At 37.4% G+C, this 12,899-nt stretch overlaps 1 protein-coding gene across 17 annotated transcripts in view; it reads left to right on the top strand.

The window, feature by feature from the left end:
- Window positions 1-12,899, top strand: part of FOCAD (focadhesin) — a 317,387-nt gene that overhangs the window by 250,454 nt on the left and 54,034 nt on the right. For all 17 annotated transcript variants that reach the window (XR_014820926.1, XR_014820919.1, XR_014820920.1 and 14 more), the window contains 3 exons: window positions 949-1,065; window positions 3,941-4,179; window positions 7,378-7,467. Coding sequence is in view for 12 of the 17 variants with exons in the window: in XM_021063120.2 (XP_020918779.1) it covers window positions 949-1,065; window positions 3,941-4,179; window positions 7,378-7,467 (446 nt within the window). In the remaining 5 variants the exon portion in view is untranslated. The remainder of the gene's footprint in view (window positions 1-948; window positions 1,066-3,940; window positions 4,180-7,377; window positions 7,468-12,899) is intronic.

Here is a 12,899-nt window from a genome sequence, read left to right as displayed (position 1 = left end):
GGCTCTCTTATTCTTTATTCTCCCAGACTTTGTCCTGTGCTGAGGCACATAGTACACAACACATTGAGAAGCCATACGACCCAAAGATGGGGCTTTGCTTTTATTTTTGATGACCTCGCCTTTGGCTATCACTCAGTATAAATTCAAGGCCTCATCATTGTTTAAAGTTGACATTTTCAAGCTTCATTCAAATCTGCATTTGACCAGCAACTAAAGATATTAAGAAGAAGGCCTTATTTGACTCAAGGGATTAATTCCAAGGATTTAACACTGCATCAGCCTTTATGGTTTGCACCCCGTGGGTGTTACCATGGGAGTTAATGAATGTTTTTTGACATCCATGGTCATGAATGATTTTTAAAACCAAGTTCTTTTTTCTTTTTTTTTTTTTTTTAACTGAGTTGGGTTTTGTTGTTTTGTTTTGCTTTTTGCTTTCCCTTTCCTCTTCATTTCTAAACTGAAGATCATTTATATCTTCATACCTATTTGGGCAAATGTTGGAATGATTCTTGAATGATAAATGTAGTGGTAGTAAGCAGAAATGAAGAAACAGTGAAAAAATTTGTTGGTGGCTTTATTGAAACCACAAGTTAGAAATGGGAAATTTTGAGTTTCTTTGTCTGTCCACCTCTCCTTTTAACCCCCATGTTATCCTCACTGAACGCAGGAGAGTTTAAGGAGGTCTCAAATGTGTTTTGTTCTGCAGTCCCCATCCTCTCTCCTCTGCTAAGTCTTGTATGAAAGGTAAGTCGTAATCATATTACGGTGTAGATGAGGAAGTGTATTTGTCAAGGACCTATCTACTATTTCATGCAGTCCTGGCAGGTGAAGTTTAGTTTTTGATAGTAGCACCTCATTCTTTAATACAGAAGGAGGTTTTATCTTGGATTTAGAAATAACACTTTTTTCTTTCTCCCATTATCATTTCATGTTTTCCTTCATCCGCAGGTTCAACCTAATTTCCTTCCAATGAAAGAGTGGCTTTTCATGGTGTTCGATACTCTTCTGGTTATCGTTGATAGCCATTACCAACCCAGAGGACACCTTTTCTCTTCATTTTATTATGTAAGTGTGAGAAATAAAAAAAATGATCAGAAAACTCCAGTTGAGGAGTTCTTGTCATGGCTCAGTGGTGAACGAATCCGACTAGGAACCATGAGGTTGTGGGATCTATCCCTGGCCTCGCTCAGTGGATTAGGGATCTGGCGTTGCCGTGAGCTATGGTATAGGCTGCAGACGCCACTTGGATCTGGCGTTGCTGTGGCTGTGGTGCAGGCCGGTGGCATCAGCTCTGATTAGACCCCTAGCCTGGGAACATCCATACGTCATGAGTGCGGCCCTAAAAAGAAAAAAAGACAAAAGAAAACTCCAGTTGACTCCAGTATCAATTGTTCACATGAAATTCCATGATATAGGGTAAGTCTTAGCCTTAGCTATACATTTAGTTGTAAATCTCAGCCTTGGCTGTATGTGAGAATCTCCTGGGGAACTTAAAAAACAACAACATATATATGTGTGTGCGTGTGTGTGTGTGTGCGTGTATGTATATATGCATATATACATACATATACACACATACACGTATACATATGTACATATACATACATATATATATAAGAAATGCTGATGTATAGGCCTCACCTCTGATTTAATGCTCCAGGATGGGCCCTGGGTGTCAGCATTTTGGAGGCTTTCTAAATTATTCTAATGTGTAGTCAGAATCAAGAGCTACAGTTGTAGTAGAATAAACATTGCCTGAAGATAAAAGGTCTCTGGTTTCTGGTCATAGTCTTTTTCATTTCAGAATGTGTGACCATGGAGTTCACTTAATGTGACTGAACCTTGTGTCCTTATTTATAAAATGAGGTGGTTGGACAATGTTATCTATAGTGACTGGAACTCCAACTTTACCTCTTACTAGTTTTGTGGCTGTTGACCTGACACCTTAACTCATCATCTTATTTTCCCACCCATAATGTGAGGGTAAAAATGAATGCTTTGCCAACTTTATAAAAGATTATGAGGATCAAATTATATAGTCTGTGGGGAAATGTTTTGAAAACATGAAATGCTATATAAATACAAAGTAATATTGTTGAGCATAAAAAAGCACCTGTTACTTAGTCCTTCTCTTTCTTCATGCTTATAGCCTAAGATTTGAAGCAAATTGAAAACACACTTTTTTCGTTTAGGTTTCATTTTCCCTTTATTGGCTGTAGCCCATGCTTTATTTTTGTACCTGCATGGAATTATTTTTGTTCTACCTTATCACTATCCATTGCTTAGGGAATTATAGGGATCATGGGACAATCAGCTGAGTGGCAGAGGATTATAGCCGATTTGAATAAAAATATAGCACGGGTCCTGAATTGTTGCTGAGATCACAAATTTAGCCTGAAACTTCATTGCTTTAGGTCTTCTTTGTACAACACTTTGTGTGCCTCTGCCCTCTGCCCTTAGGAGGACCTGGTATGTATTTATCTGGGGCTTAGAGTCTGGAACCAGATTTTTTTTTACTATACTTGAGGACAAAAATGACTTATTAGATAAAAGTAGAATTAAATCAGAAGGTAGATTTTGCTCAAAGAATTACTTGATGATGATTTATGTTCTGTTGAAACTGTTCTTATTTCTTTAATGATTGAAGAAAGACTTGTTAGCTTATGTGGAGGTCGTTGCAGTAGCTGTCTGGTTCAGATATCCAGCAGGACAGGATATTGTGTTAGATTTCTAATAGTGCTGCTTAGTTCTTGCAAGCTAATGTCTTTACTAGCCAGCTCAGGTTGCCTCTTACCTTTGTGATTCTTGCATTATTATACTTTTTCAAAACCCTGTTTCAAAAGCCACTTTATTTCCCTTGTCCTAGTAGCTGGGTCATTTTGAGTAGTATTGTCATTATAATAGCACTATATTAACTTAAAGAATCTCTTAGCACATGTTTGCCTTTTATCCTTAAAGTACTCAAGCTTAGCAAATGAGTGTAGAGTTAAAAACACTTTTTAATGTGTTGACTGCAAGGGACAACACGGCCTTTATGGTGTGTCTGAAAATTTGAAGTGGGTAGTATTGAGGAATGATAAATGGGCTTACCTCCCCACTTGAGACATATTTATAAATGTATATAGTGTCTGGTGGAGCTCTCTAACACAGGATTCTTGTAGAAGCTGTTCATATTCAGCTGCCCTGTCATTTTATTAGAGCTGTTACTCATTTCTTTTCCCATAATTACATATAGGAAAGGAGCATATAGAGCTCTCAGTTTCATTTTGAATAGCTGGTTATTGCTTTGTAACCAGAGGCTTTTAGGATTTCAACTTCCTTTTTAATTAAAAGGAATTAACCCCCTGTAGGAAATAATCCATCTACTGGGAAGCGTTCCCACAAAAAATTTTGGGAGATCTGCCAATAGATCCCTGTGCTAAACTTATACTTATCCCTCCCTAACTACGCTTAAACTGCCCCCACCCAACCCTTTTTCTTTCTCTCCTGGGAAACTCCTGGCTTTCTAGACATTTATAATGTGGCTTGGTGGTTTCTCCAAGCTTGGATAGCTTCACTTGGGATTTTTCATTATATACACATGTGGGCTTTCAAAACCCTACAATTGTTATAGGCTCGACCGTGAGGGAATTCACACCCTTTACAAGGAGACACTAATAATGTTTTTTCTTCAAATTTAAAAGGGTCTTATTAGTTAACCACTTGCCTAGTGGCAAACTGTTTTACTGCTATTTGTGAAAAGTGAGTGGTGAAAAAAGTGACCTATAGACAAACATGGAAATAAATTTATTTTTTCAGTTCTTTGGCGGGGGGGAGGCAGTTGGTGGGGTGGGTCGAAGAGAATTATGTATTGCTGTGTAGCGCTTTTGTGATAGGTGTGCTGCCTTCCTGTTTTAAACAAAAGGCCAACCCCCTGTTTTCTTTCTTTGGCATGTCCTAGAAATCCTATTCTGGTGAAAACACAGCCAGTGCCATTGCCCGTTCTGCGGCTGCCACAGCTTTGTCTCTCCTTGTGCCAGTTTTCATTATCTCTTGCAAAGAGAAGGTTGAGGAAATCCTGAACATGCTGACTGCCAGGTTACCTGGGAAACCGAGTGCTGATGAGTCTCAAGCCGTGCAAATCCACATGGGCCTTGCTTTGGGGATGTTTCTGTCTCGCTTGTGTGAGGAGAAACTCAGGTACAGTTTATTAAAATATTCCTGCTTTTCCTCTTTGTGGCTTAGGTGAAGGATCTCCCTCTCTCTCACTCATTTATACGCACACACACACACTTTATATCTGAGCGGTATGTGGTGTTAAACTTTTTGAGATGGGCAGGTTGATCATTTACTCTCCGTCATGAATGAATTTGTCTCTCTAAAAACACCATCACATGGATATTAATATGTTTTAAGGGTTTCTCTTTTAAAAGTGATTGATTACTTGAACGTTATTTCATGCTTAGATGAAAGCCCTGTATACATCTATGTAATAGATATGAGGGAGGTCGAATCATACAGTGCTATAAATTTTAAAAAGCTTCCTTTTTCCCTGGTTTATAAGGGTGAAAATCATTACTTGTTCTCTGTTGATATCACTGCAAAATGGGAGGGAAAGATCAGGGTATCCCTTGAGCCTGAGGGTGCTGGGAATCACTGAATCTCCTGAGAACTGCATGTACCTACCCACTTTTAAATATTGCTTTTATCCTGTGCCCTGGCTACATTTTGGTAATCCTTAAAGAGTCTTAATCTGTGCATATTATACTGTGTACTTTATTCAGTTTGATTGCTCATTTTTGGACTGCTAGCTTTAGTCTTGAATGGAGCTAATAGAATATCAAAGACCCAGGTGGAAAATTCCACTAAGTAGGAAAGTTTTCTTGAACATGAATCTACTTAGTTTCATTGCTCATTATATTTATTCTTTATTTTATAACAGATCTTAGAATTTTATATATCCAGATTGATTGTAGTATGGTACATGAGTACTTGAGTATCATGAATATTTAGATGTCACTTACTTGCGATTTTAGTCCCATTTTCCTGCATTGGAAATAGTAGGGTCTAGGTAAGAAGCATCCTGTTCTGTTAGATGTCCTTAAGCTTCCCTAGTTGGCAGAAATTGGCTGTCCAAAAGACAAGAAATTGTGATGATGTGGATAAACTGGATGACATTATGCTATATTCAGATTTAGTGTTTGAAACCAGTGGTTAGGTTTGCATTTGTAATTTACATAGTTTTGTGCAAAATCAATACTTGAAACCTTTATGAGAACTGCTATTGATCTAGGGAAATACTGTATTTCAAATGATCATTTTCAGCCTTTGGAAACATCTGTCAGATGATTGGAAAGATTGGCTTAGTCTTTGTGATCATAAATGAAACACTTGCAGAACATTCATTTTGTTCTATTTACCAGCATTAGTATATGTATGTCTGGTTCTGGACAAGAACAAAAAGCTGCCCTATGCCTTTGAATTGATTGTTACATATCTCATGTGTGTGACAGATCAAAAAGTATTTTTAAAGACTTAAGACATGGAAGTGATTTTTTTTTCCCTTCTGCTGCTATGCTACAAATGGCAGTCTCTTCACCATCTGTGTTCATGCTCTTTCTTCAGTATCTTTTCAAGCTACATGTTTTACAGCTAAAAATGAGCCAGGACCATTTAATTCCAGGCAACTTGTTTCATCCTCTCTTGGCTCCTGGCCCCCTTCTTCATGAGTTTAGGAGGAGATGCTGCTGGTTATAGGGCTTGACAAGCTTGCATTGGTGGTTAACTTAATTATGCTACCTGGCGAAACCTTTGGTGGCTCCCCTAAAGTATCCTTCCCTTGTTCCTAGGTTGCCTTCCTTTTACTTTATACCTGCAGAAAACCTTGGGGAAGGACACCAAGAAGCACTTCCCAAGGCAGAATAATTGCAGATTTTTAACTTTGCCCTAATGATCCTCGATTTGATAGCATTTTCCTTTGGGCTGGTGTATTAATAACTGCAGCCATTATTATAATTATTCATGGTTCCCACCTTCGTAATTTCTTAGAGCAGAGGAATCTGAAATATTTGCCTTTTGGTACTAATAAATATTTTACCACATAATGACAGTCTTACCAGATAATGACTTTTTTTGGAGAAAATGTCTATTTTTCTAAAATTAAAATGTTTTGAAGGCTCTTAACTCTGAATAACCAATAATGTCAAATTAAGTGGCCCAAAATGGCCCCTTAGGAGAACAGGATTAGGACAATATGCTGGTCTCAAGAAGGAAAAAAATCCCTTTATAGAAAAGAACGTTGACAGTCAATCCTTTTTTTTTTTTTCCTGAGGCTTATGAAAAATGCACTGAATTTAATTCCAGTCTAGAATTTATTCAGAAAAGCATATTATTCCAAGTTCTGCTTCTATCAGAACTCCCAGAGGAGACTAGTAGGATCTCTTCAGCATTTGTTTAGGATATTTAAGTTTACTTTACTCTGGAGAACTATAATAGGACTTAGTTAAAAGCTATTAAAATTGTGTGTGCACGTGTGTGTGTTTTCTCACTGCAAAAGGCAAATCCTTTACCTTAGGCAAAACCACTATCCTCTTGGTTGGAGAAGATAGTATTTAAAGTGCTCTCTGGCTGGCTGGCATTCCTGGGGCTGCATTCCACTGAACATGGTCTGAGGCAGCACCGGGAGAGCTGACATGAAGGGACCCCTTGATAATAAAGTGTTGGTGATGAAGCCCACAACTCTGCCTCAAAAAAACAGATGTAGAGCTACCTTTTAAGTTTAATTTTACCCTAGAAGTCATAGTTCTCACTAAAACAATTACCAAAACCACATCAATTACTGTATAGAGACAGAAAAATATAAGGCTAGACTCACCTTTTTATTAAAAAAAAAAAGAATAGAATTTAAAACCCCTACATTTGAGACCGGAAATCAGAAGTCATAGTCTTTGCAAGAGAGATTTGGAATGATCATTGATAATATCAGCTCAATGGGTTAGTCAATGTTCTGAAGAAAATCACCTTAGCATTCTTAGAAAAAAATTTTTTTTTAAAAATTCTGAACTTGGTTCTTATTTTTCAGTGATTTAAAATTTGAATGAGCTGAGAAAATGCAAAAGTAGCAGTTTTAGGGTTAATAAACTAAACTAAAAATTAAAAGGTTTTAAGGTTTGCAAGTGATTATAATCTTCAGAAAACTAATTATTGAATGAATTCTCTGACTCATCTCTCTGTCTCAAAATATATGTGAATGATCAATATTATTATTTGCTCCTTTTATGTTTTTTTAAAGAAATGCATTTTCAATAAAATACTGAGCAAAATATAATTACATAGTAAATATTTGGGACCTTTGAATGATTTTAAATAATTCAGTTTCCCCTCTTGGTCTTTCCCTAGTGATATATCTGGCCAGCAGATGAAACTTCTTCTGATGAAGTCTTTGGATGCTCTGGAAAATTGCTGCTTTGATACTAGTCTTGAATACAAGTATGTTGATTCCATTTCCTCTCTGTTACTCAGAGACTGGTTCTTTCTTTACTATAAATTTTGCATTCTGTGGAGAGATACTTGTAGGACCCAACCATGAATACCTTTGTGCAGAGTTTTCATTGATAATAAAAAAATCTGTAATTAAAGCTTATTTGTTCTGAAAACCGTGTTTCAGAAATTGACAGTTTGTTTCTGTACAAAGCAACGAATGTCACTTTGTGGCTGTCATTAAGTTTACCAATACCTTAGATTCCGTTTTGTTCTTATCATCCGAGGATACCTGGAGACTTGTACTTATGACTTAACCTTTCTAAAGATTTGTTGGAAATACTCTTTGAATTTGATTTGACTAAGAGAGCCTTTGACCCATGTTTTGGATTTCCCTAAGAAACCCAAAGTCTGAGGAATCAAAATGGAAACAAACAAGTTACACCAGAGGTTCCCAACCCATTCAGTATTAATAGATCCTCTTTTTTTCCTGCCACAAACTTCATGCTTTTTAAAGATTTTGTCTATTAAACTAAGTGTCTTAAAATTTATTTTCTTGTTCCAGTCATGAAAAACAACAGAAACAAAAAGGAATAATGAGAAAAGAATGCCTCAAAAAAATGGTATTAAACATAGGTGTTTCGTGAGACATTGAATGTTTCAACTCATTCAGGTGCCTTGTGTGGGCAAACATACTGTTTTGTCAGGCTTTCTGAAATATTGACACCATTGAGAACCTACATTGTACCTCTTTGGACTCCCATATGTTTTGGAACCTCAGGATTGGATCTTCTGTGTTTGAAGTTACTAGGAAACTCAGCAGATTATAAGCACTAACCTCCAGTTTGTTAACTCATTTACTTTATGCTCTTATGGACATGTTCAAATGTGAGTTAAATTTGCGTTTACAAAAAAAAAAAATCAGTGTTTTTATAAATTTCTGGCCTTTATAAACATACTATCTAAAGTTACATTTACACCATCCAGTCCGTTAAGTTCAGATTAACAAAAGAATAAATGGTAGAAGTATAGTAAGTATCACACATTTAGTCATGTGTAGAGAAAGTCAGATCTTCACTTAGTAGGATGGTAGTTTTGAGATCTTTCAGATACAGGCTAAGATTGGATAAGAACCTTTGACACCTACCCAGTTTATCACACTTTAACATTTACAATTCAGAGATGAAATGATATGTTAAGAGTGTGGTTTTGTTTATGGGCAAAGAGTTCAGTGGCATGATTGAAGGGTCTTAAATTTAGAAAATGACTCATGGAAGGTCATTAGGGTCATTTCACTGTTTTGGGGTTCAATGAAGAGTTGAGATTTCTGAGCCTAATTTGTGTATTGATGGTGTTGCCTTTTACAACCAAGGAGAAAGATAAGTTCCTCTCCCTCTCCCCTCTTGTCCTTTCTTCTTTCTCCTGCCTTCCCCTAAAGGTGTTCAACATATCTGTAGTTCAGGGTATTATAAAGTTAGGGGAAAAATTGTGATTAAAATGCTGCAAACTTTCAGCCTGTTGGAACCATAGGGAATGACTTTCACATATTATCTCCACTAGTTTGCAGGAAGGTTGTTTGAATGTCAGGAAAACCATGGGGATAACTGAATTATCCACAGTAAGGGTGTTTATGCATTTTAAAACTTGATATGTCTAGGCATATCAACTTTGAAACTAACTTTTTATATGAATTAGATTCTTATTTCTTCATTCTTTCTTGATTCTTACCTTCTTAATAAGCAGCTGTGTTTGGGAGAGGGAAAGCTGGGCCACAAAGGGAATTAATCCTGCAGATTCAAGTAGAAGAGGGTCATCAGAAATTTCCTGTCCATTTAGTAAAATCTTGCTTGCCCTTCAGAGCCAATTAAAAGCCTAGGTCATTCAAGAAACCCTCCCTCAATTCTCTCCAAACTCCTATTTTTCCTACAGTCAATGAAGTTTAGTATTTTGTCATTTCTAATGCTTTGTGGGGTGTCAGAGCTTATGAACTTCTCCCTTTGGTTTTTGGTCCCACTAATACTTACTGAGCAGCCTCATATTGTGTTAGGCCTTGTCATACTCATTTCTGTGTAATTAAGCCCTGATTACAACCTAAATATTGATGCTCAAGCAGGAATCATCATCACTTCCGTTTACAGACAAAGAAAGTGAGTCTCAGATAGAAGACTGGTTCAAGGTCACACACTAAGTGGCAGAGCCAGGAGACAAACCTAGGTTGTCTGACTTCAAAGCCAGCTTTCTTTTCTCTTGCTTAGCACAACATGGGGAACACATTTCAATAGAAAGAAAGCAGGTTGAGACATGACAATGTAGTGTTATTATTTTCTGACATGTGGGTGTTGCCCACTATTAAAAACAAGAAAGGAGTTCCCACTGTGGCTCAGGGGTAATGAACCTGACTAGTATCCGTGAAACCTGGATTAGATGCCGTGAACTGTGGTGTAGGTTGCAGACTTGGCTCAGATCTGGCATTGCTGTGGCTGTGGTATGGGCTGGCAGCTGCAGCTCCTCTTTGACCCTTAACCTGGGAACTTATATATGCTGCAGGTGTGGTCCTAAAAAGCATAAATAAATAAATAAATAAATATTCAAAATGTGAAGTGTTAAAAAAAATTTTTTTTAAATAAAAAACAGATTTTAACCTGGCTTAGACCTGAATGCCTGGTTCATGGCATAAAGTATTCCCCTCTCTCATAAGACTGCAAGAGTCTAGGAAAGTCCTCCCTCACTAGAAGTAGTGGAAGAGTTACCCAGAGGTAGTTCATGGATCTGGGAGCATGATACTTCAAGTGATAGAATTTACCCCAAGCAAATTCACCACACTTCCTTGATTTAATGGACCTGTCCCTGCTGAAGAGAACCCAGCACCTGAGCTAGTCCATGTTTGTGGTCCCATCACTTACATTTTGCTGCCATCTAGTGGTAATTATGGCACCATTTCAATCCTCAGCCTAGTCATGTTATCCATCAATGCATGACCTGTGAGTTGGTTAATTGCTATCGAATTTCACAAATAGGATAACATTTGTATAGCGCTTTGTAAAGGGCAAAGCGCTATACAAATGTTAACTGTTATTAGAAGTAATTATTAGATGCCTTAGTACTTAATCTGCAGAATAGCCCTACAATAAACTAGGGAATTGAAGATTCATCTCTGGTTAATTTTAGAAAAATATATCATCTCATTTGATAGCAGCACACATCTCAGAACCACATAGCTTTTAAGTCTTAGAATTTCTTTTTGCCAGTGATATTTTAATACATCCGGAGAAGAGATTCAAATAAGTGATGACATAACAGAGCATTTATCATTTTAAAATGCAAATTCTATTTATTATTTGTTAATGTTCTTATAGAGGATTTATGTTAGCAATTCCAAAACCTCACTTTTATACCTAATATAATTTATTTATAATTTATTTCATAGACACCATATCCAATACAGTTTTTTTCCAGACACCAATACTTAACTCCTTTTTATTTTCAGTGGAGGGAAAGATGTGAAAGTTATCTCTACCCAAGTTATTCTTGGTTTAGAGCTGGTAGAACAGTGAAGGTAGAATAAGGTAAATGTTCAGAAATGCTGAACTAAGCACCTAAGGGAAATCCCTGAGACTTAGGACAAAAAATAAACATGTTAAAACATAGATTTGGAAATCAGAAGGAAACATCAGAAAGAAAGCTTTAGGGCTACCTTCTTGGAACATGCTGCAACAAATGAGACAAAGTAGAAGGAGGAGTTCCCCTCGTGGCGCAGTGGTTAACGAATCCGACAACTAGGAACCATGAGGTTGCGGGTTCGGTCCCTGCCCTTGCTCAGTGGGTTAACGATCCGGCGTTGCCGTGAGCTGTGGTGTAGTTTGCAGACGCGGCTCGGATCCCACGTTGCTGTGGCTCTGGCGTAGGCCGGTGGCTACAGCTCCGATTCAACCCCTAGCCTGGGAACCTCCATGTGCCGCGGGAGCGGCCCAAGAAATAGCAACAACAACAACAACAACAAAAAGACAAAAAAATAAAAAAAAAAAAAAAAAAAAAAGTAGAAGGAAACAGTTCAGAAGGTCAATAGGTACATACATTTTAATTGGCAACCTATGTTGCTAGTTATACTGTATATTCATATAGCAGTTGGCTAACCACCATTGTGGCACTGAATAGAATCCTTAGTGAATGGTAACCTCACACAAAAATAATTCTGCTGTGATAATTTTTAGGCAAAGTGAACTAGAAATGGGATGTCTTTTTCTAGACCTTTGTGTCCATGTGCTTTAGGATGGGAAAGAGGACCTTCAATTCAGTAAATAGAGATTTTCATTTGCCCAGAATAGCCATAAAAGCAAGACCTAGATACCTGCTTATTTATTGAAAAAGATGAACCCTAGTAGTTAAATGAGCTTTGAAAAGAATCTATTCTCCTCATGAAATTGACACCTCTCATTCTTAAATTAGTCTGGCAAAAAATAGAAATCAAGTTTTCCTGATTGAATCTTGGATGATATATTCAGTGAATCTTACCACTCATAAATTTTGCCTCCAACTGAATATAAGATTCAAGTCTTGGGTTTGGTGGTGGTTGTTGTTTTTCTCCCTATAGATCTCTCCACTTTAGACTCTCTAGAAACTGTGCCTTTGGTCAGTTCTTTAGCATTTAATAAACATTGGTTGAATGCCTGTCCCTGTCCACAGAATACTAGATGCCAGAAATATTGTGGTGGGGAGAAAACAGAAAAGGTACCCACCCCGTGGAGCTTGCAGGCTAGTGAAGGACATGCGCAGTAATCAAACTGTCTCCCAAATAATCCTCATCAGAGTTGAGCATTAAAATTGTCTGTAGTAAGTTGGTACAGGGTACTGTGGGAAAATACTAAAGAGGTTCCCTGCTGGGCCAAGCAAGGTGTCCCTGAGGAAGTAACGTTTGAAATCCTAAACATCAGTAGTGGTCAAACAATCAAAAAGGGAGCAAATGTTAAAATTTTCCAAGTATGAATTATGTTTGTCTAATTATACTGTTGGCCTAATTTCAGGTTTTTATATGCATCTGTATAGAAAGACAGCCAGAAATCTTTCCTGTAGATCCTAAATGAAAACAAAGGCTTTAAATCCATTCTAATCAACAGCAGTCTTTCGTCTTTCAGAAATACAATTTGTGTCAAAAGCATACAGTGTTCAGATGTTAGATGCTGATTTAACTGACTGGCAGAATATACATTGTGCTAGTTGAGCTTGTTAAGTTCATGGAAGCTGGAACAGTTCTGCCCAACTAATGATGCATTAGTACTATAGTAGCTTCTGGAGAAAGGATTTTCTAATGCTGGATTGTTAGGCAATAGAACCTAGAAAAACACACTTGAGATGTGTTGCGTAGGCACCTGGGGATGGCAGTTGAATTGGAAGGCTGGGAATCAAAAAAAAAAAATTCTGTTTTCTGTATGTGCTCTGCTGGA

The sequence above is a fragment of the Sus scrofa genome, chromosome 1 (assembly GCF_054392235.1).
Source record: "Sus scrofa isolate SSC_HxYL_T2T_F1_AM1 chromosome 1, Sscrofa_HxYL_maternal_Yorkshire_Landrace_v2.0, whole genome shotgun sequence".
Lineage (NCBI taxonomy): Eukaryota > Metazoa > Chordata > Mammalia > Artiodactyla > Suidae > Sus > Sus scrofa.
Note: the sequence above shows the minus strand (reverse complement) of the source record. Positions and strands in the feature narration are given on the sequence as shown.